General features: G+C 62.1%; 1 protein-coding gene across 3 annotated transcripts in view; it reads right to left on the bottom strand.

The window, feature by feature from the left end:
- WNT7B (Wnt family member 7B) overlaps window positions 1-25528 on the bottom strand; it is a 72036-nt gene that overhangs the window by 13741 nt on the left and 32767 nt on the right. For 2 of the 3 annotated variants that reach the window (XM_004279590.3, XM_004279589.3), the window contains exons 3-4: window positions 14194-14465; window positions 5906-8640 (exon numbers count right to left, since the gene is read on the bottom strand). In XM_004279590.3, the coding sequence (XP_004279638.1) occupies window positions 8161-8640; window positions 14194-14465 (752 nt within the window). In that variant the 3' untranslated portion in view covers window positions 5906-8160. Of the gene's footprint in view, window positions 1-5905; window positions 8641-14193; window positions 14466-25528 lie in introns of those variants that run through there. The other variant, XM_033405246.2, reaches the window with a different exon arrangement.

The raw sequence follows: 25528 nt of genomic DNA on the forward strand, positions 1-25528 counted from the left end.
ACCACCCACCCATCTTACATAACCTGCCTTGGCTTTTCCTAAGCCCTGATTACCCTCTTCTGCAAAGAGCCCTTTATGGTCTATGATGTTTATTACGTGGCTGATAGATGCTCGTCTCATGCCCCCTGCAGACTGTCAGCTCCCCACGGGCAGGACTTTTGCTGCATCGCCAGTGCCTGACACGCAAGAGAGGCACAATAACATTTGTCAAGCAAATGAATAAGGGTGAAACGAGGCTTCTTGCCTCCAGAGGAAACTTCCTGTGAGGCGCAGGAGAAGAGGACCTGGGCAAGGCAGCCTCCCCAGAGCCCGACCCCATCCATCTGCACCCCACCGGGGCCTTCTTCCAGCACAGCACCGGGACTCCTGGAACCCTAGACAGAAAGTTCAGACTCCCAGCATCTGAGAATCAATGAAGTCAGAATACCGTGGAGGCTCCCTCTCCATCATGTGGAGATCAAACCATGCTTGAATTCCTGCAGTGATAGGGAACTCCTTGCTTCCAGTAGCTCAGGCAGTGAGAAACTCCTCCTAATGTGGCCTGAGGCCTGCCCCCCACCAGACCTCCTAGGGTTGCCCCAAAGTCTCCTCAGTGAGCAGCGCTGGCAGGCCCTTTCCACTAGAGCCGGGCTGCTGAGATCGGGGAGGGCCCCCCCACCGCCGCCGCCACCGCCGCCCCAGCCGTGTGCACGCCCCCAGCTCCTGGAGACAGCCCTGGTGACTCAGCTCCGTCGCCACCAGCTGCCCTCCCTCTCCGAGTGTTTGCTGTTGAGATTTAATCGATCCTCCTTCCCTGGGAACCCAGGAGGGGAAGCTGGCGTTAGTCACCCCTTCTGTGTCAGGACCCATCGACAAGGCCATCCCCACTTCCTCAGCAGGCAGGGTGCCCCTCCCTGCACTGGCTGACAAGGAGAAGCTCAGAGTCCTGGCATCAGCCTTGGTAGCTCAAAGCGGGAGGCAAGGCGGGCTCGAGCAGCTGGGCCCATCCTGGATCTGATGAGCAGCCAGCCAGAGGGCAACGGACAGCCCGGCCTCCAGGCCCAGCCAAGGTGGCGAGGTGGGCAGAGTGGCTTCAGGAAGGCCCCCAGTGCCCAGCCCTCCCCCCCACACCCCTCCCAGCCCGATGGCTCTTGTTCGAGAGACTTCTTTATGGAATGGGGGCGCTGTAGATTGCAGCCTGGGTGTCGGGGAAGCCAGCTGGCTTTGCCCAGAAGGCATGGGACCAGGCTGGCCCCGGGGGCAAGGAGGAGCGGGGACTGAGTGTTCTTGACAAATGCTGGAAGCCATGAGACTCAAGGGCAAGGTTCCCTTCTGTCCTTCCAGAAACTTCCGGAACCTTATCAGTGGTGGGGCAGCTCTCCAAGCTCCACTCTCCCCACTGCCCAGCCCCCATACACTCCATGCTACGGGTCCCATCCTAGACCGTCACCCACCTCCGTTGCTGACCCTGGAACATCTCTTTTCCTCCTGCCTCCCTCCCGACCCCTCCCTTTCCTTTGAGGCCTCAGCCTAGAGGCTGCTCCTCCGGGAAGCTTTGCCGACAACCCCACGCCCCCTCCCCAGCCCCACCCCAGCCCCGAGGTCGGTACCCTGCCCCTCTGCACTCCCAGCCCCTCCTCCCTCCGCTGCAGCCTCGGGGATGGATGACGGGCGGTGGGGGGACACGCACTGAAGCACCTGACGTTCATCCTTCTGTCCCCCATCCTGGCCTGGGGCTTTTAAGGGAGGACCTCATTTCAGGCTCATTTCTGGGACCCCACCATGCCCAGCAAGCTCCGGGCCCCGAGGAGATGCGCGATGATGGATGACGGGAAAGGAATGCGGGGAGGGGTGGCTGCACCATCCCGTCCTGCTTGGCGGAAAAAGAGGGGCTCGGGGACCAGAAGTGAGGGTTTGAGCCCGAAACCAGGGGAGGGACTTGGGCAAAGCCCCCCAGCCCACTCTGGGGCTGGGGCGATGCAGGAGCCACTGGAGCAGCCGAGCGGCCCCAGCTGCGGCCCAGCTCCGGCAGCTCAGGCAGGCAGCTTCCCGAGCTGCAGACCCCTGGAGAGGCCTCCACGGGAGTCCTGCCCAGCGTTACCAGCGAGACCCCACACTAGGCTAGTCTGGAAGGAGTGGAGTCCTAGAGGCCACCGCTGGGCCTCAGGGTGTGTGGGCTGGCCACCCACGGGGGACCAGCGAGGCCACCTGTGTCCACCTCCTGGAGGGCGTCTCAGCCCCGGCTGCCCTGCCGGCCACTGGCCTCTGCCTGCAGGGGGAGTAAGAGGACTCCTGATCCTGGGCCTGCACTGCCTGCATCTGGGCTGCTTCCTTGCGAGGCTGCAGGGGCAGCCGTTCTACAGCATCCCAGGTGGCTGCAGGATTCCAGCTGTGCTCAGAGAGGCATGCAGCCCACCAGAGGACAGGCCAGCCAGGGGGGCTGGCCAGGCAGCTCCGGTCCGGGCGCTGCTCACCCCTGGCACCCTAGGAGCAGTGCCCGCCCAGGGGAGGCTGCAGGTGGGCCCTGACCCCCCTTCACCAGTGCATTTGGTGGACCACCTGCCCACCTCCCAGACTCCTCCGAGGACTCTGCTGGGCACTGCTGTGGGTGCCAGGCCTGCGACTCCCTGGGAGCTCTGAGACCTACAGGTTCTGATTCCCAAGAGTCCTGGGACGCCCAGGTCACGCAGCTGAGTCCCCAGGTCCTACAAGACCAAGGACCTGATGAGCAGGCGGGGGCATCAGAGAAGGAAGGTGGGCTCAAGCTCCGACCAAGAGGAGAGAAGGGCAGGGACAGCAGCAGGGGAGGTCCAAGGTCATGTTCAGCTGAACCTCCTGGCTCCCGGGGGCCCTGCCCCAGCGCCATGCCTCCTGGGGGACGTGCTCTGCTCAGAGGACCTCACAACTTCCTGAGTGTCGGGAGCTTCAGTCCCCACTCGCCTCTCATCCCCCTCCTGGGCCCCTCAGGCCCCCTAGACCACAGCTGTGCCACCCCAGGCCCACCCAACCCAGGTCACCTGCCCCTTTTCCCTTCACCAGGCCCACAGCCAGCCCTCCTGACCCCTCCCCACCTCCCAGCTCTGGGCGTTTATGAAGTTCACTCAGGTATCTGACCCAGACCCTTCCTGCTACTTTTTAGCCCTGTCTTCCCTGTTCTGTGCCCGGTGAAGAGTGAGTGGCCGTCATCCCCTCCCTGAGACCTGCCTCAGCCATTCTCTTCCCACTCACCTCTGTGAGGCCTTGCACAAGGCCCCGGGGCCTCAGTTTCCCCTCGTGGGAGTTGGCATATGAATTGGGTGGAAGGAAGATGCCAGAAGACACCTGAGTTCAAATCCCGGTTCTGCCTCTCACCAGCTGGATGACCTTGGACAGAATACTGTATTCTCTGTGCCTCCGTTCTCCTATCTATAAAATAGAGCTAGCACTGACCTATCTGGGAAAGGGGTGCTGTGAAGGTTATGGGTAACCGTGAACCAGACCCAGCGGCTGGTGTGGTGGAGGGCGTTATTCAGTATTCCACAGGCCAGCTCACTTCCAAGGGCCCTCAGCCTGCTGGGGGAGGGGGGTGGTCCCAGCAATGAGACCTCTGCCCATGAGGACAAGAGCCGAGATGGAAGGTGAGGGAGGACAGAAGCCCCAGCGAGCTTGTTGGGGAAGCGGGGGCGTTATAGGGAAGAGGGGTGTGGGCACAGCTGGAGCAAAGGCTGGGCAGCGGCTGGGGGCAGCTCTGGGGAGGGGAAGCTTGCTGGCAGGGCCAGGGGCCTTGTGTGGGGGGTCTCGGGCTGTAGGAGATGAGACAGAGGGTCAGGAAGGACTTCAAAGGCCACAGCAAGGAGAGAGCCTCTGCCCACCATGGCCACAGGGCCCCTGTGGGCTCTGCCCACTAGGCAGCAGCTGAGTGGACAGCCTGTAGGGGGAACAGCGTGAGAGACCTCAATGCAAGAGCTCGGCCTGAGAGCAAAGTGTGGGCAGGAGTGTCCTCCAGACAGAGGAGGAGGGAACCCCAGCCTGGCTGGACAGAGCTGGCTCCTCTGTGTCCATCCTACAGAGGGGGAAATTGAGGCTCAGAGGTGTGGAAGAGCCGGTCCAAAGCGCTTTCCGTCTCCCGGGCTGCGTCAGTCCGCAGTTGCACCCCCAGAATGGGCTTCCTGCTTAAGGCAGGAGTGGAACGAAGACCTGGAGCCCCTGGGGGTCAAGGCCAGGCTTGAACCTCCTCCCACCCCCCCGGGCCAGACCAGGGCCTGGCCTCCAGCAAGCCTGAATGAGTGAATGAACAAGTGAATGAATGAATGAATGGGTGATGGAGACGTTGCACTCAAAACTCCAGGCTCCCCCTGCTAGTGTCCCCGAATCCTACTCAGGGAAGCCCACATGACCGCTCCTGCCTCGGTGATTCTGTGCTCTCTCCGGCACAGAGGGAAGGCAAGCCTGGAGAAGGTGCATCCCGGGCAAATTCAGAGGCAGGATGGTACCCGGCATGCCCGGGGCCAGCAGAGAGAGATGGGCCAGAGCCCCGGGGCACAGGTGTCACTCTGGGGGCAATGAGCCACCGTGTGCCGGGGGTGTAGGGCCGCCTGGGGAAATGCTTCTGAAACAGTAACCTCAGAGGTGGAGCCTGGGGCTGAGGGTCAGGGGGTCCCCCAGGCTGGGCCAGGCAGTGTGGGCTCGAAGCCTCGGGCAGGGCCCCTTGGAGGATGTGTTGGGCGGCCCTGGGAGGCCGGGGCTGGGGTTGAACCGTAGCCAAGAAATAAGTACAGTCTGGGCACCGGGGCCGTGGCATTCTCGGAGCTCTTTCCTCATTCCTGGCCCTGTGGGAGTAGCCGGACCCTGGCGTTCCACCGCAGCCGCCACCGCAGATTTGCTTACCGTCTGGTGGGAGCAGGGGCCTCCTGCCAAGCACCCCCCAACCCCCCAGCCCAGGCCTGGCTCAGGCCCCACAGAGCCTGTTGACCCCCAAGTCCTGGCCCCGGCCACCTCCGGCTGCCACATGGGGAAACTGAGGCCTTCTGGGGGGGGGGCGCACCACGGGCTGCCGTGCCCCGGGTTGGGAGGCGGGAAGGACAGGGCTTGGACTCCAGATCCAGGGCTCTCTCCTGTCTCCCCCTGGAGGGGCGCACCCTCCTCCAAAAGCCCACCTGGTGGCCCCTCCACAGGGATGTGGGTCTGGGGCCAGGCTCTGTGGGTACCCAGGCAGACGGGGGCTGTTTGATCAGCGGTTCTGCCTGATGCCAGGCTGCCGGGACAGCGGGCAGTGGCCAAACCGGCCCCACCGCATGCCTTCCGGCCCTCAGCAGGAATGCCATTCATCCTCACTGCTCACACGGTTAGTTACCGCGGGCGGAGGCCGGGCCTCTGGGGAGAAGCAGCAAGGCCTGGTGGCCAGCCAGGGGCCGCTGAGCTCCCAGGGACCTTGGTCTGCCTTCCCACACCTGGAGAGGGCAAGGAGCGCCCCAGGGGGGCACTGGAGTCAAAACCCAGCGAATACAACTGGACAGACCCACGGGGACCCTGGGGACAGACCCCTCCTGGGGTCAGAAGGGGAAGGAGGCACAGAGGGGGTCAGACGGGCCCAGGGCCTCCTGGCTGCGGGTCACCCACCCTCAGGCTTCCGCTTCTCCTGAGAGTAGCACCCAGCCCCGCAGCCCTAGTCGGCTCAGCACGGGGCCGTGGCCCTCCTGTCCCTGCGGCCTGACCCAGGCTGTCCAGGGAGGCCTCAGGGTCTGTGCCCAGCTTCCACCAGTGGCCCTTGCCAGATGGGGACAGGCTAAAGGTTCCTGTAGGTTCAGCATGGCAAGCCCCTCCCCTCGCACGGCACCAGCCCAGCCCGCACAGAGGGGCGAGGGGGAGCGGGACTGGGCCGGGCCTCGGCGGGCCGCTCAGGCGTCTCCCCGCCCGCCCCAGAGCTGCAGAGACTCCTCACACTCACTTCTCTGATTCCAGCTTTATTGGAGCCGAGCGCTCCCCTCTCGGGGAGGCCAGACACAGCCCATCAGAACCCCAGCAGCTCTCCTGAAGTGAGGGCACTGCGGAGACACGCAGCGCCTTGGCCACCCCCGTCCCTGCCTGGGCCACGCTGACACCCCACCCCCACCCAAGGGAAGGGCTGCTGCTGACAGACTGTTAGGGGGCGGCGGGGTCTCGGTGGCGGCACCTCGTAGCCGAGGGACAGTGCGCATGACTTGGTGGCATCAGGGGCCCCAAGGGTCCAAGGGTCTGTTTCAAGCAGGAGGAGGAGGCTGGCTCGGGGACAGCGCGGCCACCCCCGCCCCCCAGCACCCAGTGTAGGTCACAATAATTTAAAAGACACTATAGACATTTCGACGCTATATAACAATATAAGTTAACCAGGTTCCTTGGCAGAAGATGCTAGGCCTGTGGACTCAGGGGTGTCCTGGGACCCGGGATCGGGGGGGAAGGGGACTGGGGGGCATTCACAGTGGCCTGGAAGCTCCCAGGACAGCCGCTGTTGGTGGAGCGTCCTGGCATCATCGAGGCAGGCAGGGTGGACGCCAGGGCCAGGGCCCAGGGTCACTCACCCCAGGCTAATGTCCAGCCCACTTGGCTGGTCAGTAGCCTGAAGACACATTTCCACGGGTTTCTGCGAGAAAACACCCTAAATTCAGAGCAGGGACAAGTGCACGGGCAGTGGTGCTCCAGAAGCAAGTGCACACCAGCCTTTCTGGGCCTGGACAAGTTGTGCCTCAGTCTCCCCAAGGTGGGTGGGAATAGTGTTAGAGGACACGTCCAGTGCCAAGTCCCCGGCCCCCAATCTCTCCCTATCCCGCACACAGTTTAAAACCAAGCAGGACCCCTTTCCATTCCCGTTTCCCAGGTTTCGGGGTGATTCGGACCTCAAGGGAGGGCCTGAGTGGTATGGGGACCACGGGGGAGTGTCTGCTGGCACAGCAGGTGGGAACCCAGCGGAGCAACGCCCTATCCGAGTCTTCTCAGCATCCGGGCCAGGGCGAAAGGACCAGGATTGGGCAAGAAGACCACAGGAGAAACTCTCAAAGGCACCTCGAGGCGGGGCGTGGACCCCAGGGAGGCTGGCAGCGGGGGGGAAGAGCACGGCCAGATTTTTCAAGGCATGGGGGCTGCCCCTCACCCTGGGCATCCCTAGAACGTGTCCTTCAGGGTCAGGAGGCCTGGTATGGGGGAGCCTCCACTCACGGCCTTGGGGTCTCTGGCTAGTGCTTGAGCCATTCTTGGCCTCAGTTTCCCCATCTGTCAAATAAGGCGAACACCCCTGAACTATCCCCCTTCCCACCAGCTTGCCCCGGCACAGCGCTGTCCTGGGGTTTCAGCTGGTTCCAGGGTGGGAGGGGGCTCTGTAAACTAGGGGGTGTCAGGCTGGCGGGGGACTGGAAGGGCACCAGCATTAGGGAGGGGACGCAGCACTCCTGGAACCTGACATGGGTGACATTTTGATTTGCTAGAGCTGGTTTTCAAAAGAAGGAAAGGAAGGGCCAGAGGTCCCTGTCCGTGGCTCTCCTCAGAGGCCGTCTTGGTCATGTCAGCCACCAAGCCCCTGCCCAGCTCACATGGGGACCGCGTGCACCGCCACCTCCCCAGGGACAGGGCCATACACAGGGATGCTCCCGAGGGTACCCAGGGGCCAAAAGAGGAAGCAGAGAGCAGCAAGGGGATGAGCTAACACAGAGTATGGAGTTAGGACCGGCTATGCCTTAGTGCTAAAGTCCTCTTCTGATACTAAGAAAACATAAATAATTTTTGTCAACATTTGCCCAAACCGCCCTGGAGCCCAGTGACTGAGGTGGCCTGGGACAGTCTTTCCGTGTCCATACCACAGGCGGGGGAGGACACTCAGAGTCTTGTCGCTTTGCTTTCCGGGGTATGTGGGTGTCCTTGGGGTTCACTCTCCCGGAGAAAAGAAAAGAAATTCACTGGGCCCCTCGGGGACACTCATGCCATTGGCCTCGCCCTCTGGGCCAGGTGATGGGCACTGTTCTGCCACGGGAGGGGACAGGAATGGCAGGAGGGAGCCCCTGGGGGGCAAGGAGAGGGTGACCGGCCCCGGGGGAGCTCTGCCGCGCCCGCCCGCGGAGCTCCCACCTTCTCCACCCACCTCTGCCGGCGGCCCGGCTGGGAGCAGAAGTGCAAAACGCCGCGGGGCGGGGCCGCGGGGCGGGGGGGCGGGGCCGCGGGGCGGGGAGGAGCCGCTCACTTGCAGGTGAAGACCTCGGTGCGCTCGCTGCACGTGTTGCACTTGACGAAGCAGCACCAGTGGAACTTGCAGTTGCACTGCCAGACCTTGGTGTACTGGTGGGTGTTGTAGCCTCGGCCGCAGCACATGGTGTCGCAGCCGTCGGCACCGGGGGACGTGCGGTTGCACAGGCGGCCCTGGGTGCCCACGCTGCCCGTGGCCGCGTCCTCCTCGCAGTAGTTGGGCGACTTCTCGATGTACACCAGGTCCGTCTCCATGGGCTTCTGGTAGCTGCGCAGCTGTTTGATGCGCAGGAAGGTGGGCTGCCGCAGGCGGCTGGCCCGCACCACCTCCACCTGCACCGCCACGTTGTACTTCTCCTTGAGCAGGTGGCCCACCTCGCGGAACTTGGGCAGCGTGGTCCAGCACGTCTTGGTGGTGCACGAGCCCGACACGCCGTGGCACTTGCACTCCAGCTTCATGCGCTCCTCCAGGACCTGCGGGCCACAGGGCAGGCTCAGTGTGGGTGGAGGGTCGGGGCCTCCTCCAGACCTGGACCCGGCTCCCCACCTCCCGCTGTGTGACACACGGTCAGTGTTTCCTCCTCCCACAGCCTCCGTCTCCTCATGCATTGAGTGGGGCTACTGACCACAGGTGGGGAAGTTGGTGCGCGCACCCATCCAGGCTGGAGGAGACACCTCTCGTCGGTGCCAGGTCCAGCGACAGCAGGTGCTTAATAAGTGCGGATCCCCCACCCCCGTCTCTTCCACTACGCACCCTCGTGCCTGGGGTAGGCCCTGGCATGCAGTCGGCGCTTAATGAGTGGCTGTTCAGTGAAAGCCTGGCACGCACACGGAGCTCTGTACCCCTTTGCTGAAGGACAGAGTGGGGGCGGGCGGGAGGTGAGTGCATGGATCCGTGAGGCCCGGGCGTGCCGTCTGCTGGGAAGCCGCCCTCCGACAGTGTTGTTCTTTCTCTGCCGCTCCCTGAGGGCCCGTGATGGGTGCAGCCGTGTTTTCCTTGGGCCTCCCTCCTTGGCCCTGGAAAGCCAATTCCCAGAGCCAGCCCTGACCCCAGGCACTCATTTACCCGGATCGAAAAGGCCCTGCCAGCCAGGCCTGATTAAAGATGGGGAATCATTAGCTGCCGCCCCACGACTGCACAAGGGCCATTTGTCAGCTGTCTGGGCTCCCGCTGGCCTCACTGTGACAGCCCAGCCCTACAGGGTCTTGGCCACCCTCTGCCCCCTGGTCCAGAACCCCAGCCCTGACCTTCAGTGAATGAATGAATGAATGAACAAATGAAAGAAAGACAGAAACACCCACGGTGTCGGCTGCCGCCCCCTCGCTTTCCCTGCCCTGAACCTCAGTGAATGAATGAATGAATGAACATATGAAAGTAAGACAGAAACTCCCACAGTGTCAGCTGCCGCCCCCTCACTTTCCCTGCCCTGAACCTCGGTGAATGGATGAATGAATGAACAAATGAAAGAAAGACAGAAACTCCCACGGTGTCGGCTGCCACCCCCCGCTTTCCCAGCCCTGACCCTCAGTGAGTGAATGAATGAATGAACAAATGAATGAAAAACAGAAACACACACGGTGTCGGCTGCCGCCCCCTCGCTTTCCCAGCCCTGACCACACGGGGCCCTGGACCGAGGCAGGAACCCCGGGGCTCACACTCCAGGTGGGAAACAGGAAGAAACCGACACACAAAGCAGCAAAGTGCAGGGGCTGTGAGAGGGGGAGGCTGCCTAGGGTGGGGGGCTTCCTGGAGTAGGCGGTGCCTGTACTAGGTGTTGATGGTGGAGTAGGAGGTCATTAGACAAAGAGGAGGGGGAGCCAGGGCAGCACAGCACAAGCAAGGAAGGGGAGACTCGGCCCAAGTGAACATGACTGAGGCTGGTGGCCTGGGGATGGAGACAGGAGAAGCTGGGGAAAAGGGAGGAGGAAGGAGAAGGAAGGGTGATGCTCTGTCATGGGTGGGCCGAGGTGGGGCGGCCCCGATATCGAGAGGAGGGGAAGGGGCCAGGTTTGGGGAACACTCAGAACTGGAATTGCAGGGCTTGGTGACTGTGCCGTGGGGTGTTTGGGTGGAAGGCACTGGCCACAAGTCGGGTCTGGGGATCTGGGTGAAGGGTGGGACCTCCACCCCAGAAAAGCATATCTGGACCTCTTCTCTGCCCCCTGCCCCTCCCCTGTCTCCCCTTCATTGCAGTCAGACCTCTCCTTTCCCTCCTTCAACCCCACCCCATGTTCATCTTTGCTTGGACCATCCCCTTCCTCCAAAAGCCCCTCCCTCCATTAATCGACCCTTCAAGGCCGGGAAGCTTCCCCTGCCCTGGCCACACTGCCTGCCGTGATGCCCCCGGGCCAGGAGCTGACCAGATCATAGCCCTCTCAGAGCCCCCAGCCCGGGAAGCAGTTCCCCCACCCCAGGCTGCTGACCCCGGAGGTGCCTCCTTAGACAGGTGGTGATGGCCAGAGACCTGGCAGGAGTGTCCAGGCTAGCATTTGTGCAGGTCAGGTGGTCCAGGCTTAACGACCATCGGGATGCCCACTTCGGCTGCAGAACAGCTGCCCCACACCTCGCTCTGCCATCTGCCCCGAGCCCCTTCCCTCCACCCGTTCCCTCCACGTTCAGATCCTGTGTGGCCAGAGCCTGTGTGACAGTCAGCAGATGAAGCTGATCGGGCAGCTGTTTGCAGAGCAAGGGGCTGAAGCCTTGCTTGGCTGGGTCCCCGGGGCCTGAGCCTCTCCCGGGACGTGATCACAGGATTCAAGAATGTGCTGTTTCAGTCTCCAGTGCCCTCACGATAAGAGCGACAGTGACGGTGGCGCCAGTCCCGCTGCCCCAGGAGACCACCTGGGAGGGTGCAGTGTGACCCACCCTTGCCTAGAGGAGCTGGCGGCTGAGCAGGGCCCCTCCCCTGGGCCTCACCCCTGCCCCACCACCCTAGGTAGTGGAGGGGGTGGATGGGGGAGCTCCAGAAAAGGGCTGACCGGGATTCTTTACAGAATAATGGACGGCCCACACTCTGGGGACAGTGGTTAGTTACTGTTAAGTTAGGGGGAGTCACAGGGTTGATGGACCGTAGTCCTGAGGGAGCCAGGAGTTGAGCAGGTCTCAGCTTGTCCAGCCCTGGCCCACCAGTGAGGCGGTGGGCCATGTGCCAGTCTGGGGTGGGCTAAGAGAGTGTCCCCCCCAAATTCATGTCCACTCAGAACCTCAGAAGGTGACCTTATTTGGAGATAGGAACTTTGCAGATGTAAGTAAGACTCGAGATGAGATCATCCTGGTTCAGGGTGGGCCCTAAGTCCAAGGACACATGTCCTTATAAGAGACAGAAGAGGAGGGAACACAGACACAGGGGAGGGGCCACGTGAAGACAGAGGCAGAGACTGGATGATGTGGCCACAAGTTAAGGAGCACCTGGGGCCACCAGGAGCTGGAAGAGGCAGGAAGGGTCTTTCCCCGGAGCCGTGGTGGGAGCTTGGCCCTGCCGACAGCTTGACTTAGGCCCTCTGCCTCTATGAGAGAATAAATTTCTCGTGCTCTAAGCCACGCAGTTTGGGGGACTTTGCTGTGGCATCATCAGCTTCCTCTCCACGTGACTTGCTGAACTCCATGGCCCTGAGGGGGTGGAGGGGTGGGCCTGGCCGCTCTATTATGGGGCCAGGGTGCCCCAGCACTGGGATGACCCGTGAAGGTCTGGACTCAGTTCTCTAGGAAGCCTCAAAAGCCACACCCACCCCACCTCTACTGCCATGATCAGCCCCCGGGGACACTGTGTGGCCACCACCGTTGGCCTCTTCCAAGGGCTCAGACCACAAACACGCTGCACAGCCCCACAGGGTCGAGGCTGTTGGAGAGGCAGTGGGGGAGGGGCACAAGGTGCATTACACCCACTGTGCGGATGGGAAGACTGACTCAGCAGAAGGACCGGGCCAGCCAGGGCCTCACAGACAGCTGGGGACAGCGCTGGCAGGAGAATCCCGGCTGCTGACCACCTTAGAGGCCTTTCCTGGGGCTGCCCTGTCCCTGACGGGCCCTCGCACTGCCCATCTGCTCTCCCAGACCCTGACAATCTCCTTCTCCTCAGTTCATGGCTTCCAGGTTCATGGCTTCACCCCAGTCCAAAACCCCCAACATGCTGACCCTCTTCCATCCTCATCCCCCTGAACAGGCCCAGGCCCCTTCACCAGCCTCCTTATTGTCATGCCTCCTGTCTCCCCGGGGAACCAATCCTGCTAGCCTCCATTTCCCTTATGCCTTTTCATCACCTGTCAATTGGCAGGACCCCCTCCCGCCCACCCCCTGCTGCCACCGAGTCCCCATGTGTAAAATGGGGACAGTGAGACCGTCCTCCCAGGGGTGTGGGAAAGCCCCTGCTCAAGACCTAAGCCACTGCAGAGGCTCAAAGGGGGGTGGGGGGGCTAGTTCAGTTGAGAGTTCAGACACACCTCCTCCTCCAGCGAGCCCTCCTGGTGCCTCCATGTAAGTGAATCTCTCCTTCCTCTGCCCTCCCAGACCCAGATCACTGTTTGCCTGTGCCTAGAGAATGGGGCCTATGTGCTGTCTGTGAGCTCCTTAGAGACAAAGGCTGTCACTCATTTCTTCACTCATCTGTTCATCTGACAATAATTTAATAACCACCTGCTGCATGGCAACCTGCACATCTACAGGATGAAGTCAAACCATGGGCCTGGCGTTCAAGGCCCATTCTGGACTGGTCCCTGCTTACTTCTCAGGCTCTTTGTCACCGCCCCGCGTGCTCCCGCCAGCCGGAACCATCTGCAGTACCCCTCCCCCACCCTCCCCCACTCCTCCCACACCCCTCCCCCACTCCTCCCCCACCCCTCCCCCACTCCTCCCCCACCCTCCCCACCCCTCCCCCACTCCTCCCACACCCCTCCACCCCTCCCACACCTCGCAGGTGCCAGCTCCTTCTGCCTCTGCTCTTCTCAGCTCCGGTATGTGGACACCACTGCCTCCCGGAAGCTACTGCTACCCCTCCCTCAGGTCCCCGGGCTCTCACTGTTTCTGGGTGCAGCCCCTGCTCCCCTCATGTGGCCCCAGTTGGAGCTGTGGGAGCTCCCGCGGCCAAGGCTATGTCTCACTCCTCCCTGACCCTGCACCCAGCATAACGCCTGGCACACAGAAGGGGCAGCGAGAGTGAACGAGCCCAGCTCTGGGCCCTGCGGCAGAGGGCATCTTCAACTCTTTGCCTGGAAAGGCAAGTCGTGCCTAGCCTGCAGAGCCCCACAGGCCCTGGCGCCCTGGGTGCAGCCCCCCGGGCTGGAGAGCCAGACCCAGAGGCGTTCCACTTGGCTGGCTACCCTATCTCGGGCCATCTTGCCGCCATGGCGGCCGCCCCTCCCAGCCCAGTATCTGGGGCCCTCATCTCCCAGGGGCGGGGCTGGACTCGCCCTGAGTTCTTCCCCAGTGCGTCCCGGCTTGAATGTCCTCGGTTATCACCCACCACTCTGCGGCCCGCACCACGCATGAAGCTGGCTGCCCAAGAGCCCCCAGCTCAGTTTCTGCCCTGTTCCTGCTTCCTGGGAACACCCCTTCCTCCAGTCTCTCACAGCACTCTGAGCCAAAGGCCGCCTCCTCCGGGAAGCCTTTCCTCGTATATCGGCAAGACCCCTCTAGGAGCAGGGCAGGGACATGGACTGTGGCCCAGGGGCCTCCCCTCACCCTTGGGTCCCAGGCCAGGCCCAGTTCCCACCTTGTGTGCAGACAGGATCCCTGTCTCACCCCTACCGCCCACCAGCTGGGGGCCGCGGGCGTCACTTCACTCCCGGCCTCAGTTTTCAAACCTCTGTCATGGGAACAGTAAGGCCCAGCTCTTCGGGCTGCTGGGACGGACAGAAGTGACGGCTTGCGCTCAGCACTCCCCACCCCGCACTTTCAGGGTTCAGGTCACCAACTCCCTCCGCTAGGAGAGGGGCCCAAAGCTCAGAGAGGGCCACAGCGTCCCCGTGTAACGCGGCCGTCACACGTGACCCAGGCCTGCCATGCCCCGCCCCGCCCAGTGCCCGCCCTACCTTCCTGCCCGCCTCATTGTTGTGCAGGTTCATGAGGCGCCTGGCGTTTTTCTTGATCTCGCGGGCGTCCACGAAGCGCCGGGAGAAGTCGATGCCGTAGCGCACGTCGGCGGAGCAGCCGCCCCACTTCCAGCCCTCGGCCTGGTTGTAGTAGCCCTGCTTCTCGCGGTCGCAGCCGCAGTTGCTCAGGTTGCCCTGGCTGCAGGCGGCGGTGACGGCGTGAGCCACGCCGGCGGCGGTGATGGCGTACGTGAAGGCGGCCTCCCGGCTCCCTGCGGGGAGGGGGCGGGTGCGGACGGTGAAGCCCCGCAGGTCCCGGCCCGGTGGGCTCAGGGGACCCAGTGCTGGGCCCTGGTCCTGCTGCCGGCCAGCTGTGTGACTCTGGGCTTAGCCTCTCTGAGCTTCTCACTCAGCAAAGTGGGGCCGATAGAACCCACCTTTCAGGGCTGTGGTGAGGACGGTATACAGTGGGCACTCGATGCATGCCACGGCCCTGCCACCGGCATGTAAGACACTTCTCTTCCTGTCCCGGAAGCCTGGGCTGGAGAGGCCCAACTTCCTCCTGGGAGACAGCAGTGCGGGGCGGGCCTGGGAGGGGATGTTTGGGGTCTGGGCCTCTGTCAGCCTCCCAGCGCTGCTCTTCATGAACCAGCCACTTGTGCTGATCCCTTTGGGGGGCACCCACCCCACCAGCCAGGAGCCAGACAGAATCGCCCCAGCTCAGAGTGGCGCCAGAGCCCTTCGTTGCCGTCTGTCTCTCTCCCTCTCTAAGCACCCACTGTCACCCCATCACCAGGCCCTGGCCTCCTGAATCTCCCTTCTCCTCCGACACCCCTGCCTGCTTCAGGGGTCTCTGAACTGCCACACTCAGGTGCCGGTCCTCCCGACCTCCCTCACCCGCCAGCCACCCTCCAGGCAGGTGCAAAGTGCAGCTCCGCACCCCCCCACACACACACACACTTTCCCTCCCTCTCCTCTGCCTGAGCTGAGGAGGGAAGGCCTGCCGTCCAAGCCTGAAGTCCATGTCCAGCTGGACCCCCAGCCCCCTCTCCCCGTCCGCCACCCAGAACGACCCAAATCCGGTACTGCTCACATGCTCCTGGACGGTTCCTGGTCTTTTCGGTGTTATTTCCTTCCCCTTCATGCCCAAATTTTAACAACTTACCAAGGCCAGTTCCAATGCCTCCTCCTCCAGGCAACCTTCCCAGACCACCAGCCAGAAGGGAGCCCGGGCTGCCTGATCTCCCTCAGTGGCAGGTCTGACGCTCTCATTGCTCTCGACACTGTCCACCTGGTTAGCCCTACCACTGGGACTTGCCAGCTCCACACGGGTCAAAGTCCCCTCAGATGAGCGGGTCCAGCTCTCATTCTTTATTTTCCACAGCCCCCAGCCTGTGCATCCTGCCATCCTGGCCCCAGTCTCTTGAGCCCCTCTCACCTTGCCAACGAGCACAGAGGCTCTCTGTGGGCCACGGCCGGTTCTGTGTGGTCCCCAGCACCTGCCACTACGGGTACAGAGCTCAGTGATGTCGACTGGCCCAAAGCCAAGCTCTGCTGAGCGGGAATCGCACTGCCGTCAGCAATAGCGGGGTGTGGCCACTGCAAACCCACGACCCCATCCTTGCACAAGCCCTGTGTTTGTGCCCCGCGAGCACCAGCGTGCCCCTCTGTGTGCTCTCCCTGTTGTCGGGGGCTGGCGTCATCCCCCCAGACTGAGGGAGGGTGGAGGGTCAAGTTAGGCCCATTCCATAAACATCCATTGAGCACCAACTGCATGCCCAGCCCTGTGCTGGGCGCCAACTGTGTGCTCTGGGGTCCACCTCCTCACCCACCAACCAGCTGAGGGGGGCTCACCTAGATGGGATCCCTGTTCCCCTGGGGGGCTTACCTTCAGGGAGGTCCCTGTCCCCAGGGTGGGGGGGCCCACCCTTGGTGGGGTCCCTGTCCCCGGGGTGGGCTTCATCCTCAGTGAGTTCCTCTACCCTGGGGGTCTCACCCTCGGTGGGGTCCCTGTTCCCTGGGGGGCTCACTTATCTGGGGTCCCTGTTCCCGGGGTTTCTCCCACTCAGGATGAGGACCAGGGTGAGACCTTCTGGTCTCCGGGACCCAGGGCAGAGGAGGCTTTGGTTGGCCTCTGCTGTCTCGGAGGGGCCATAGCTTCCTGGAAACTTCCATCCTCTGAGAAGAGCTGATGGAAGGTGGTGTCGGGCATCCCTTCCTCCCCAGAAAGATCAGGGGATCTTTGCAAAGGGCACAGGGTGGCACTGCCCTCCCAGGGCCTTGCTGGACATCCAGCCCCTCCTCCTGGGTGGGCCCTTCCTGCCCACACTTCCCACCTCCCGTGTGGGGACCGCTCTGCTGCCACTGCTCTGTAAGAAGCCTCTCTCAGCACAGTGAGTGGCTCCTGGAGGATCACCGAGGAGCCCTGGTCCCTGCACCGTCCAGGCCACCAGCCGGGAGCACCAGACAGACACAGGGACAGGGAGAGGATGGTGCGAAGCGGATTACTGAACTCCTCGCTGTTGGTTTGGTGTCACCCAAGCCCAGCAGGGCCTGCGACAAGCTTGCGCATGGGCGGGGGAGCAGCGGTGAACTCGTGAGGGGGTTCCAGGAGAGGAGGGGACCACAGTGCTCTGCGAGGAGGGGCACAGGGAACCATGGAACCTCCAAGAATGCCGTGACTTGCCTCTCTAAGGGAGGGCGGGGGGGTGGAGTCAGGGAAGGCTTCCTGTAGGAGGTGACATCTTAAAATAAATCTTACCAAGAAGTATGAGTTAACTCCCCATGAGTGCGTGAGAGTGTGTGTACGTGATGTGTGTGACTGAGTACATGGTGTCTGAGTACGTGAGCGTGTGAGTATATAGTTGTGTGGTGCGTGGGTGGTAGGTGCATACTCCTGGTGCAGAGGTGTGAAACGACTTTCTGTTGCTTGCACAAGTCTGAGATCAAGAGCAATAAGAAAAGAGGTGGCCGAGGTCCCAGGGAGCCAGCTTGTGGGTGGCCAGAGATGTCCCATGCAGCAGCGGGCACTTTCCGTGCAGGTGCTGGGGCACGAGGCTGTAGGATGTGCATCTTGGAGCTCACTCTGGCTACGCAAGGGGTGGGGTCCTGGAACTGTTTCGAAAGTGGATCAGCAGAGCTGCGCTTCTCTCCTCCTCACGCCATCGCTCACCTGCTGTCACGGCACCAGCACCCCTCTAACCCTTAGCACGTGTTCTCATCGCACTGTCCCGACAATCGTGTGAGGCAGGTTTCATCCTTATTGCCATTGCACAGGGGAGGACGCTGAGGCACACAGAAGTTATGAGACTAGCTGTTAGGGGCTGAAGCCGGACTCGAGCCCAGGCAGAGGAATCAAAGCCCAGCGAGGCAGACGGAGGGACTCGGGGCCTGGGGCGCAGGTCACCGGAGGCCATCCTGCCCCCAGCTTGGCCCCCGTGCAGCTCGGTGACCTTGGGCAGGAGGAGGCAGGAGAAGAGGTGTGCACAGCCCCCTTGCAGAGGAGATGCTGCACTTGGACGATCTGTGGACCCCAGGCGTGCGGTGGTGGCGGGGCGCTAGTGGCAGGGGAACGCCGGCGGGGAGCTCTGGGGAGGTAGAGCTAGCCTCAGAGTGGGCGTGTCACAAGCTAGTCGCCCAGCAAGGGGTTAGAAATCTCCACCAGTTGTGTAATCACACCAAGAGGCCAGGCCAACGGCGTTAAAGCACCACAACCAAGCCCTGCCTAGGCGAGCACGGTGCGTGCGGCCTGCCCTCGGCCTGCCCTCGGAAGCCCTGCCCATGACCCTCTTCTTCCCCAAACGCTCTCCCTCCCCATCGGCAGCCAGATGGGGGACTCCCACGCCCTCCGACCTAACGCCCCCAAGCAGGCCAGCAGGCGCCCATGCCGTGCCTATGTGTTTGGAGGGCATTTCACAGAACCCTCTCCCAGGCTTTCTGCTCCCGCCTGGTTTCTGCCCTGCTCAGCTCAGACCCGGTTACTCATCAGTTACTCACCGGGCTGCCGCTCCCACTAATTCCTTTTTTATTTGCTTTTAATGAGCCAAACCCTCTCATCTCACCATGGAGACAAAGGGGAGGCAAGCAGTGAGAGAGCTGCAGTCTAGGGAGAACCGAGGAGAATGAGGTGGGGTCCTGGACGGAGGGGTTCCCACGTGCCCGCACTCTGCACATACATCTTATTTAATGCTCACGACAGCCCCGTGGCCCCATTTCACAGACGTGGATGCAGACGCAGAGGGCTTCGTTACTGGCCCCAGGTCACAGTGTGCCTGACGTGGAGGGATGAGACGGGCCCCTCCCCCATCACCACAGGGGCTGGCTTGGAATCCCTGGCATGTCGCCTGCACGTCCTCCAGGGTGAGAAGGAGCCAGTGTGTAGATTTAGAAAGAAGTCCCTTGGGCTTTCCTGGTGGCGCAGTGGTTGAGAGTCCGCCTGCTAATGCAGGGGACGCGGGTTCGTGCCCCGGTCCGGGAAGATCCCACATGCCGCGGGGCGGCTGGGCCCGTGAGCCATGGCCACTGAGCCTGTGTGTCCGGAGCCTGTGCTCCGCAACGGGAGAGGCCACAACAGTGAGAGGCCCGTGTACCGCAAAAAAAAAAAAAAAGAAGCCCCTTGAACCCGTGCCCCAGGGCCAGCAAACATCGATGGCTCCCCAAGCTTCAGAGATGCCCTCGAGCCCAGCCGTCCCACCCACCACGCCATCAAGCCCCACCTGGCCAAGCGTAGCAGCCGGCGCACACCACTGCTCTGGAACAGGAGTAGCCTGGCTCCCTGCTGCCTGCGCTGGGGGACGCTGGCCCCCTCCTTGCTGGGAACCCTGCCTGCGCGCCCACGTGCCTGCAGCTCACCCAGGCTCTGGACGCAGCTGGGAGGCCCCCTGCTCCCGGAAGCCCCATTGGGGTGAGGGCCCTCCTCTGGGCTCCTGCCAGGTGCCCGCGGGCTGCAGGGGTGGTGGGTCGGATCCATGTCTGATTCTTCCAGGTACGCCCACCCTGCAGCATCATTCCGAGTCTTCATGTGAGCAGGGCTGGGGCTGGACGCACTACATTCATCACCTTCTTTTTTTTTTTTTTTTTTTTTGCGGTACGCGGGCCTCTCACTGCTGTGGCCTCTCCCGTTGCGGAGCACAGGCTCCGGACGCGCAGGCTCAGCGGCCATGGCTCACGGGCCCAGCCGCTCCGCAGCATGTGGGATCTTCCCGGACCGGGGCACGAACCCGTGTCCCCTGCATCGGCAGGCGGACTCTCAACCACTGCGCCACCAGGGAAGCCCCATCACCTCCTTTTATCTCCACGACCACCCACGGAACAGAGCCTCTTGATGAGACCCATCTTGCAGGTGGGAACACCGAGCCTCAAAGGCGGGAAGTGATTTGCTCCAGGCAGTAGCAGTAATGGCCGTCTGAGCACAGCGGCTGCTCCAGCTCTGTCTGGTGATGAGGGTGGGGAGTTGGGGGAAGGCAGCGAGGATGGTCTGTTTGGGGCCAGCAGCTGTCCTGGGGGTACGCTTCAGACTTGGGAGGCCCGGGGGCCCCTCTTGGGATCCAGAGCCACCCCAGCGTGGATCTGTACCCCCAGACACCAGAGCCAGCAACAGGGCTCTGCAGTCTGCGTCTGGCACCTGACAGGTCAAGGTGGGCTCCATTAGCCACGCGGGGCCCCGGCCCGAGGTTTCGGGAAAGCAGAGAGGGAGGTACGGGGAGACTCGGGGAGGAGCAGGCGAGAAAGCCTTGGACTTGCATTCTCACAGCTGCTGTGCGGCCCCAGGCAAGTCACAAACCCTCTCTGAGCCTGCGTCCCCATTCGCCCTACGGCCCCAGGAGCAGATCTAAGAGCAAACAGCACAAATGGGCATCGCCCTCAGCATCACCAAATACTGAGCGGGCCAGGGAAGCCCAGGTACAGTGCAGGGACCCCAGGACAGGCCCAGGCCCCTCTCTGTGCTGTCCACAGCCTCCTCCCAGTCCGCCTGCCCAGCTGCCGCCTCCATGCCTATTCCGGATGAACCCACAACAGCCACGCCCTCGGAGACCACTGCCCCATGGATAAACTGAGGCGCCGGCCGCTCAGGGGCCAGCCAGCTCTGCTCTCCCTTTGCTCTTGGTTATTCAAACTTAACCGCACCCCCACTGCCCCGCTCCGTGCCGGCCAGACCTGACTCCCAGGGAAAGAGGGTCTTCCTGGGTCAGTAGGGCCTAGCCCACCCGGCTGTCCCCTCACCCTGACCCCGATGAGGACGCTGGGGACCAGGCAGATCTCTGTGAGCAGTTACTGGAGGGGACAAATGTGGCTCCTGGGTCATGCGGGGGCCTGGGCAGAACAGAGGTCCCCTTACCCCCCCAGGGCAGAGCTGGGGGCTGTGCCGGCCCTCCCCAGGCCCCAGGCACACACACCCTCCTCAGTGTCCCCTCAAAGCCACCTGCCACTTCCTAGCATCCGTAGGGGCCTGGCACACTATCTTTAGAAAGCCACAAAAAGCCCTAATTGAGCTCATAATGACCCGATTAACTGCGGGCCTGGGGAGGCAGGGTGAGAAAAGCACTTGCATCCTTCTGAGAAGGGGAGCTGGGGACCCGGCACCTAGAGGCTGGGAGGGCCTCAGGGACCATCCAGTGCGAGCCACTCAGTGCAACTCCTCAGACAAGGAGTCTGAGGCCCAGAGAGGGGCAGCATGCTGCCCAAGGTCACACAGTGGCTCAGGAAGTCGGGGAGCCCAGACCTGACATTCCAGAATGACTGAGGTGAGGTCAAAGCCCCAGAGAAGGGGCTCAGAGTCTGAGACCTCGAGTTTAAGTCCAGACCCTAAAATTGGCCAGTTGGGTGACCTTGGACCAATCAAGGGGCCTTTCTATGTCTCGATGTCCCCACTTTGCAAAATAAGGATGACTGCTCTATATGGCCAAGTCACCACGTCAGGGGACCCACGTGTGGTCCCGGGTGGGCAGGCCTGGCCCCAGCACACAGAGGGTCGCTGACGTGAGCTTCACGCCCACACGTGTGGGACACACCACACATGGGCTCTCCGTGGGTGTACACAGGTTTAGGCATCCATGCATGTGTACCTCTGCATGTGTCCCCATGCCCGTGTCCCTGGGCATATGCCTGGACTTACGTTTGCACAAATGCAGTTCCTACAAGTGTGAGCAAGTGTGTGCTCCCGTGTGTGTTCCTGTGCTCGTGGCCAACGCAGCTCAGATCTGTCAAACCCTGCCTCTCTGCCAACCTGTACTTGCCCCTCTTTGAAAAAACACAGCATTTTCTACAATTCAGTAATAAAAAGGCAAACAACCCAGTTTAAAATGGGCAAAGGACCCGAATAGACATTTCTCCAAAGAAGGTATAAAAATGTCCATTAGGGCTTCCCTGGTGGCGCAGTGGTTGAGAATCCGCCTGCCGATGCAGGGGACACGGGTTCGTGCCCCAGTCCGGGAGGATCCCACATGCCGCGGGGCGGCTGGGCCCGTGAGCCATGGCCGCTGAGCCTGCGCGTCCGGAGCCTGTGCTCCGCAATGGGAGAGGCCACAGCGGTGAGAGGCCCGCGTACCGCAAAAAAAAGAAAAAAAAAAAAATGTCCATTAAGCACAAAAAAAGATGCTCAACGTCATTAGCCATCAAGGAAATGCAGATCAAAGCCACGATGAGACAGCACGTCACACCCACTAGGATGGCTAAAATACAAAGAGAGACACTAACAAGTGCTGACGAGGACGTGGAGAAATCAGAACCTTTGTGCACCGCTGGTGGGAATGGAAAATGGTGCAGCCGCTATGGAAACCATTTGGAGGTTCCTCAAAATGTTTAATACAGAGTTACTATTAATATTTAACCCAGCAATTCCTCTCCTAGCTATGTACCCAAGAGAAATGAACACGTGTCCACACGACAACTTGTATGTGAATACTCATAGCAGCCTGATTCACGATAGCCAAAGGAGGAAACAACCCAAATGTCCATCAGCGGATGAATGGATAAGGAAACTGTGGTCTCTCCACACAATGAAACACTCTTCAGCCATATAAAGGAACGGAGTACTGACACAGGCTACGACATGGAGGAACCTTGAAAACGTGATGCTCAGTGAAAGATGCTGGACACAAGAGCCACATGGTGTATGACTCCATTGATATGAAACGTCCAGAATGGGTAAATCCACAGAGATAGGAAGCAGATGAGTGTTGCCAAGGGCGAGGGGGATTGGAGGATGATGGCTAAGGGTTTCTTTTTGGAGCGATGAAAATGTTCTAAAATTGACTATGGTGATGGTTGCACAACCTGTGACTAAAAACCAGTGAATAGTACACTTTAAATGCTTGAATTGTACTGTATATGAGTTATATCTCAATGAAGCTGTTCTAAAAACATACAGCATCTGATGGTTTTAGGGGATTGCATACAACCTGTCCTACTCGATTTAAACTCTCACAGGGGCCCCACCTCACAGTGAGCATGCTTGGCTCAAAGGAGGCGGGTGACTGGCCCAAGGCCTCATGGCAGGCTGACCACAGAGCTGGGATCTGACCCAGGACCCCAGAGTCCATGCTCGGACCACTCCCCCCACACCCAGCAGAACAGGGAAACCATACAGTCTGTCTGCCCCCTCACTGACCAGGCCTGAGACCCAGGCTTGCACGTGTCACGCCCGGGCACCCTACTCCATCTCTCACCCTTCCCTCCCTCACTCCTCTGCTACCATCCCAGCCCCAAGCATGGCCTGCCCTCCTGGCCAACCCCAGGGCCCTAGGGAGGAGGCCCTCAGCCCCTAGCCATCCCCAAGCCCACGGCCAAGCATACAGCGGGACAAGACTAACACATCACAGCCCAGGGGACCAGCGGGCTTGGGAGGGTTCACAGGGAGTGCAGGCAGAGGGCCTCGGTCGGAACCACGGACGGGACAGCAGGGCGGGTGGCTGTAGGGAGGGACTTGGGTGGAGGATGCCCAGTGCGAGCCCCTCTCAAGAAGGATGCCGAAGGTGAGTCCTATATGACAAGAGGAATGACCCATGCAAAGGCGCAGGGAACAGTGTTCAGGCAGAGGGAACAGCAATGCTAAGGTCACAGGGAGGGAGGGAGCCACGTGTGTATGGTTTGATGCAGAAGAGATAGCCACTCCATGGTGACTTTGGGAGCCCGTGGGGACGATATTAGATTTTATTCTATGAACATGGAAAGCCCCTGGAGGGTGCTGCTGTGACCGACATTGGACATGGGACAGGGTGGGCTTCCTGAGTCCTTGGCCCGGCCAGTGGGACAGTGCCAGCTGGTAAGCTCCCCCACTCCTCTGAGACCCTCCACCACCACCCCATTCAGCCCTCAGGCTCCCAGGAGCTTAGAAGGGGTGGGAGAATACCTCCCCCTGCCCACAGTTTACAGGTGGAGAGATGGAGGCCAGGGAGGCCAGGAGACACCCTAGGCCACACCAGCAGCTCCCGGGGTCCCCCAGCAGGGCAGCGCAGTGCCCGTGTCCCAGCCTTGGCTCAGTCATGGGGCCTGGGCACGCACCCCCTGCCCGAGCTGCATCCCAGCACACACGGGCGAGGTGGAGAGGCTGTGGGTGGGGGGAGGCAGGGGAGCCTAGAGATGCCTCGAGGCCCACCAGGCCCCCAATCCCCATTTGTGCACTTGAAGGGTCAGAAGCCCAGAGGCCCCGCCCCACCAGGCCCCTGCCATCCTGACCTAGGATTCTGGCGGTGTGGGGGGCCCGGCCTGGACCACCACCGGGTGCGATCCACGCTCTGCTGAGTGAGGCTGGAGAGGATGCCTTGCACCCCGGTGCCTGTTTCTGTACCTGCTAAAGGGAGGTGATAACATCACCCACCTCGCGGGGTCCAGCGCCGCGTGGGTGAGGAAGTGCTCAGGGCGCGGAAGCTGCTTTTATCACCCATCGCAGAGCAGCCTGGACCCTAGGCCTGGGACAGGCGAAGGCCTGCGCTGGCGCTGTGTGTGTGCACGTGCGTGTGCCCGTGCATGTGCGTGTGTGTTGCCCTCTCTGTGTCCCTCTTGCTGTAGGTCTCTGTCTGTCCTTCCCTCTCAGTTTCTGCCTCTCTCTCTACGGCCCTCTGTCCCCCTGGCTCTCTCCAGCCCCGTCCCAGCCGCCGCCCCGGCTCGTCCCCGGCTGAGTCAGTGTCTCCACGCTAAGCTCTTCCCTGCCGTTGTCATAAACAGAGCACTGGAAACAGTCATGCCAGGTCCGAACACGCCGGCACACCCGCGCCCGCGGCCTTTGTTCTGACCCGGCGGGGCCCTCACAGCCGCAGCGGCCCTCCAGGGGGGTCATGCTCCGGCTGGGCCCGGGGGGCCTGGCCCAGGGCCACGCGGCGAGGGGCAGCCAGGGCCGGGGGGTCTGCGTCCCCAGCTGGGCTGGCCTTCCAGAAGCTTCCACCCCTGCCCCGTGGCTCTGGGGAGGCTGGCAAGGCCTCTTCTGCGGCCTGTCTCCTTAGGGAGGTCAGCCCCGGGCAGCCTTCCTCAGACCACACCCTCCTTCGTCGGGCCTGCGGCAAAATCAGCCGCTGCCTGTGAGGGGGGACGCGATGGAACCAGAGCCCCTTCCCGCCCCCCCGCAGCTGCCCCCTGTCTCCACCAGCTGGCACCTGGACCCCGCCGGGGCACAGGGCTGAACCGTGGGTTCAGATCTCTAGTTCTCACTGGCGTGTGACCTTGGCCAAGACAGGCTTCCGTGGGCCTCAGTCTCCCCATCTATGCTGTGCGGACAGGGGAACCAGGAGCGAGTGATGTTTGTGCAAGGGCCGGCCGCGGCGGCCTCGGGGGAATGGTGCTCCTACAGTGGCGGCAGGAGGGGTCCCAGGTGGAGATGGACCGAGGTCTGGGCCAGGCCTTGCCCCTGGAGGCCGGGGGTGGAGGCCCGCCCACCTGGGATCTGTGTCCTGCTCGGTGGACCAGACCCCGGCATCCTGGACCCCTCGTCTGTGGAGCCCTGGGCAGATGTGCGTGCCAAGGAAGCAGAGGGTTTCCTGCCCCTATTCTGAGGAGAGACGCCCCCCCAAGTCCTGGTGGTGTCGGGGCCCCAGCCTCAGCCCTGGTGTGGGTGGGTAGACGGGGGCCCGGAGAATGGGAGGCCGTGCCCAGGGTCACACAGTGGGACCGCGGCAGCGCCCTCTCCCCTCCCAGACCCCATCCGCCCCCCCACAGCCTGTCCTGTCTGTCCGGGCCCTGCCAGTGAAGGTGGAAAATTCCCATCCTGGATGAGCTCCAGGCGGACCGAGAGGAGTCACGTGGAGGGATCGACCACGGCCCAGCCTGAGCCCCCAGCTGCTCACCACCGGCGGGTCCAGAGCCTGGGCGTCTCAGGAACCGCTGCTCCCGGGAGCAAGTTGGC

Source organism: Orcinus orca, chromosome 11 (genome assembly GCF_937001465.1).
Source record: "Orcinus orca chromosome 11, mOrcOrc1.1, whole genome shotgun sequence".
NCBI lineage: Eukaryota > Metazoa > Chordata > Mammalia > Artiodactyla > Delphinidae > Orcinus > Orcinus orca.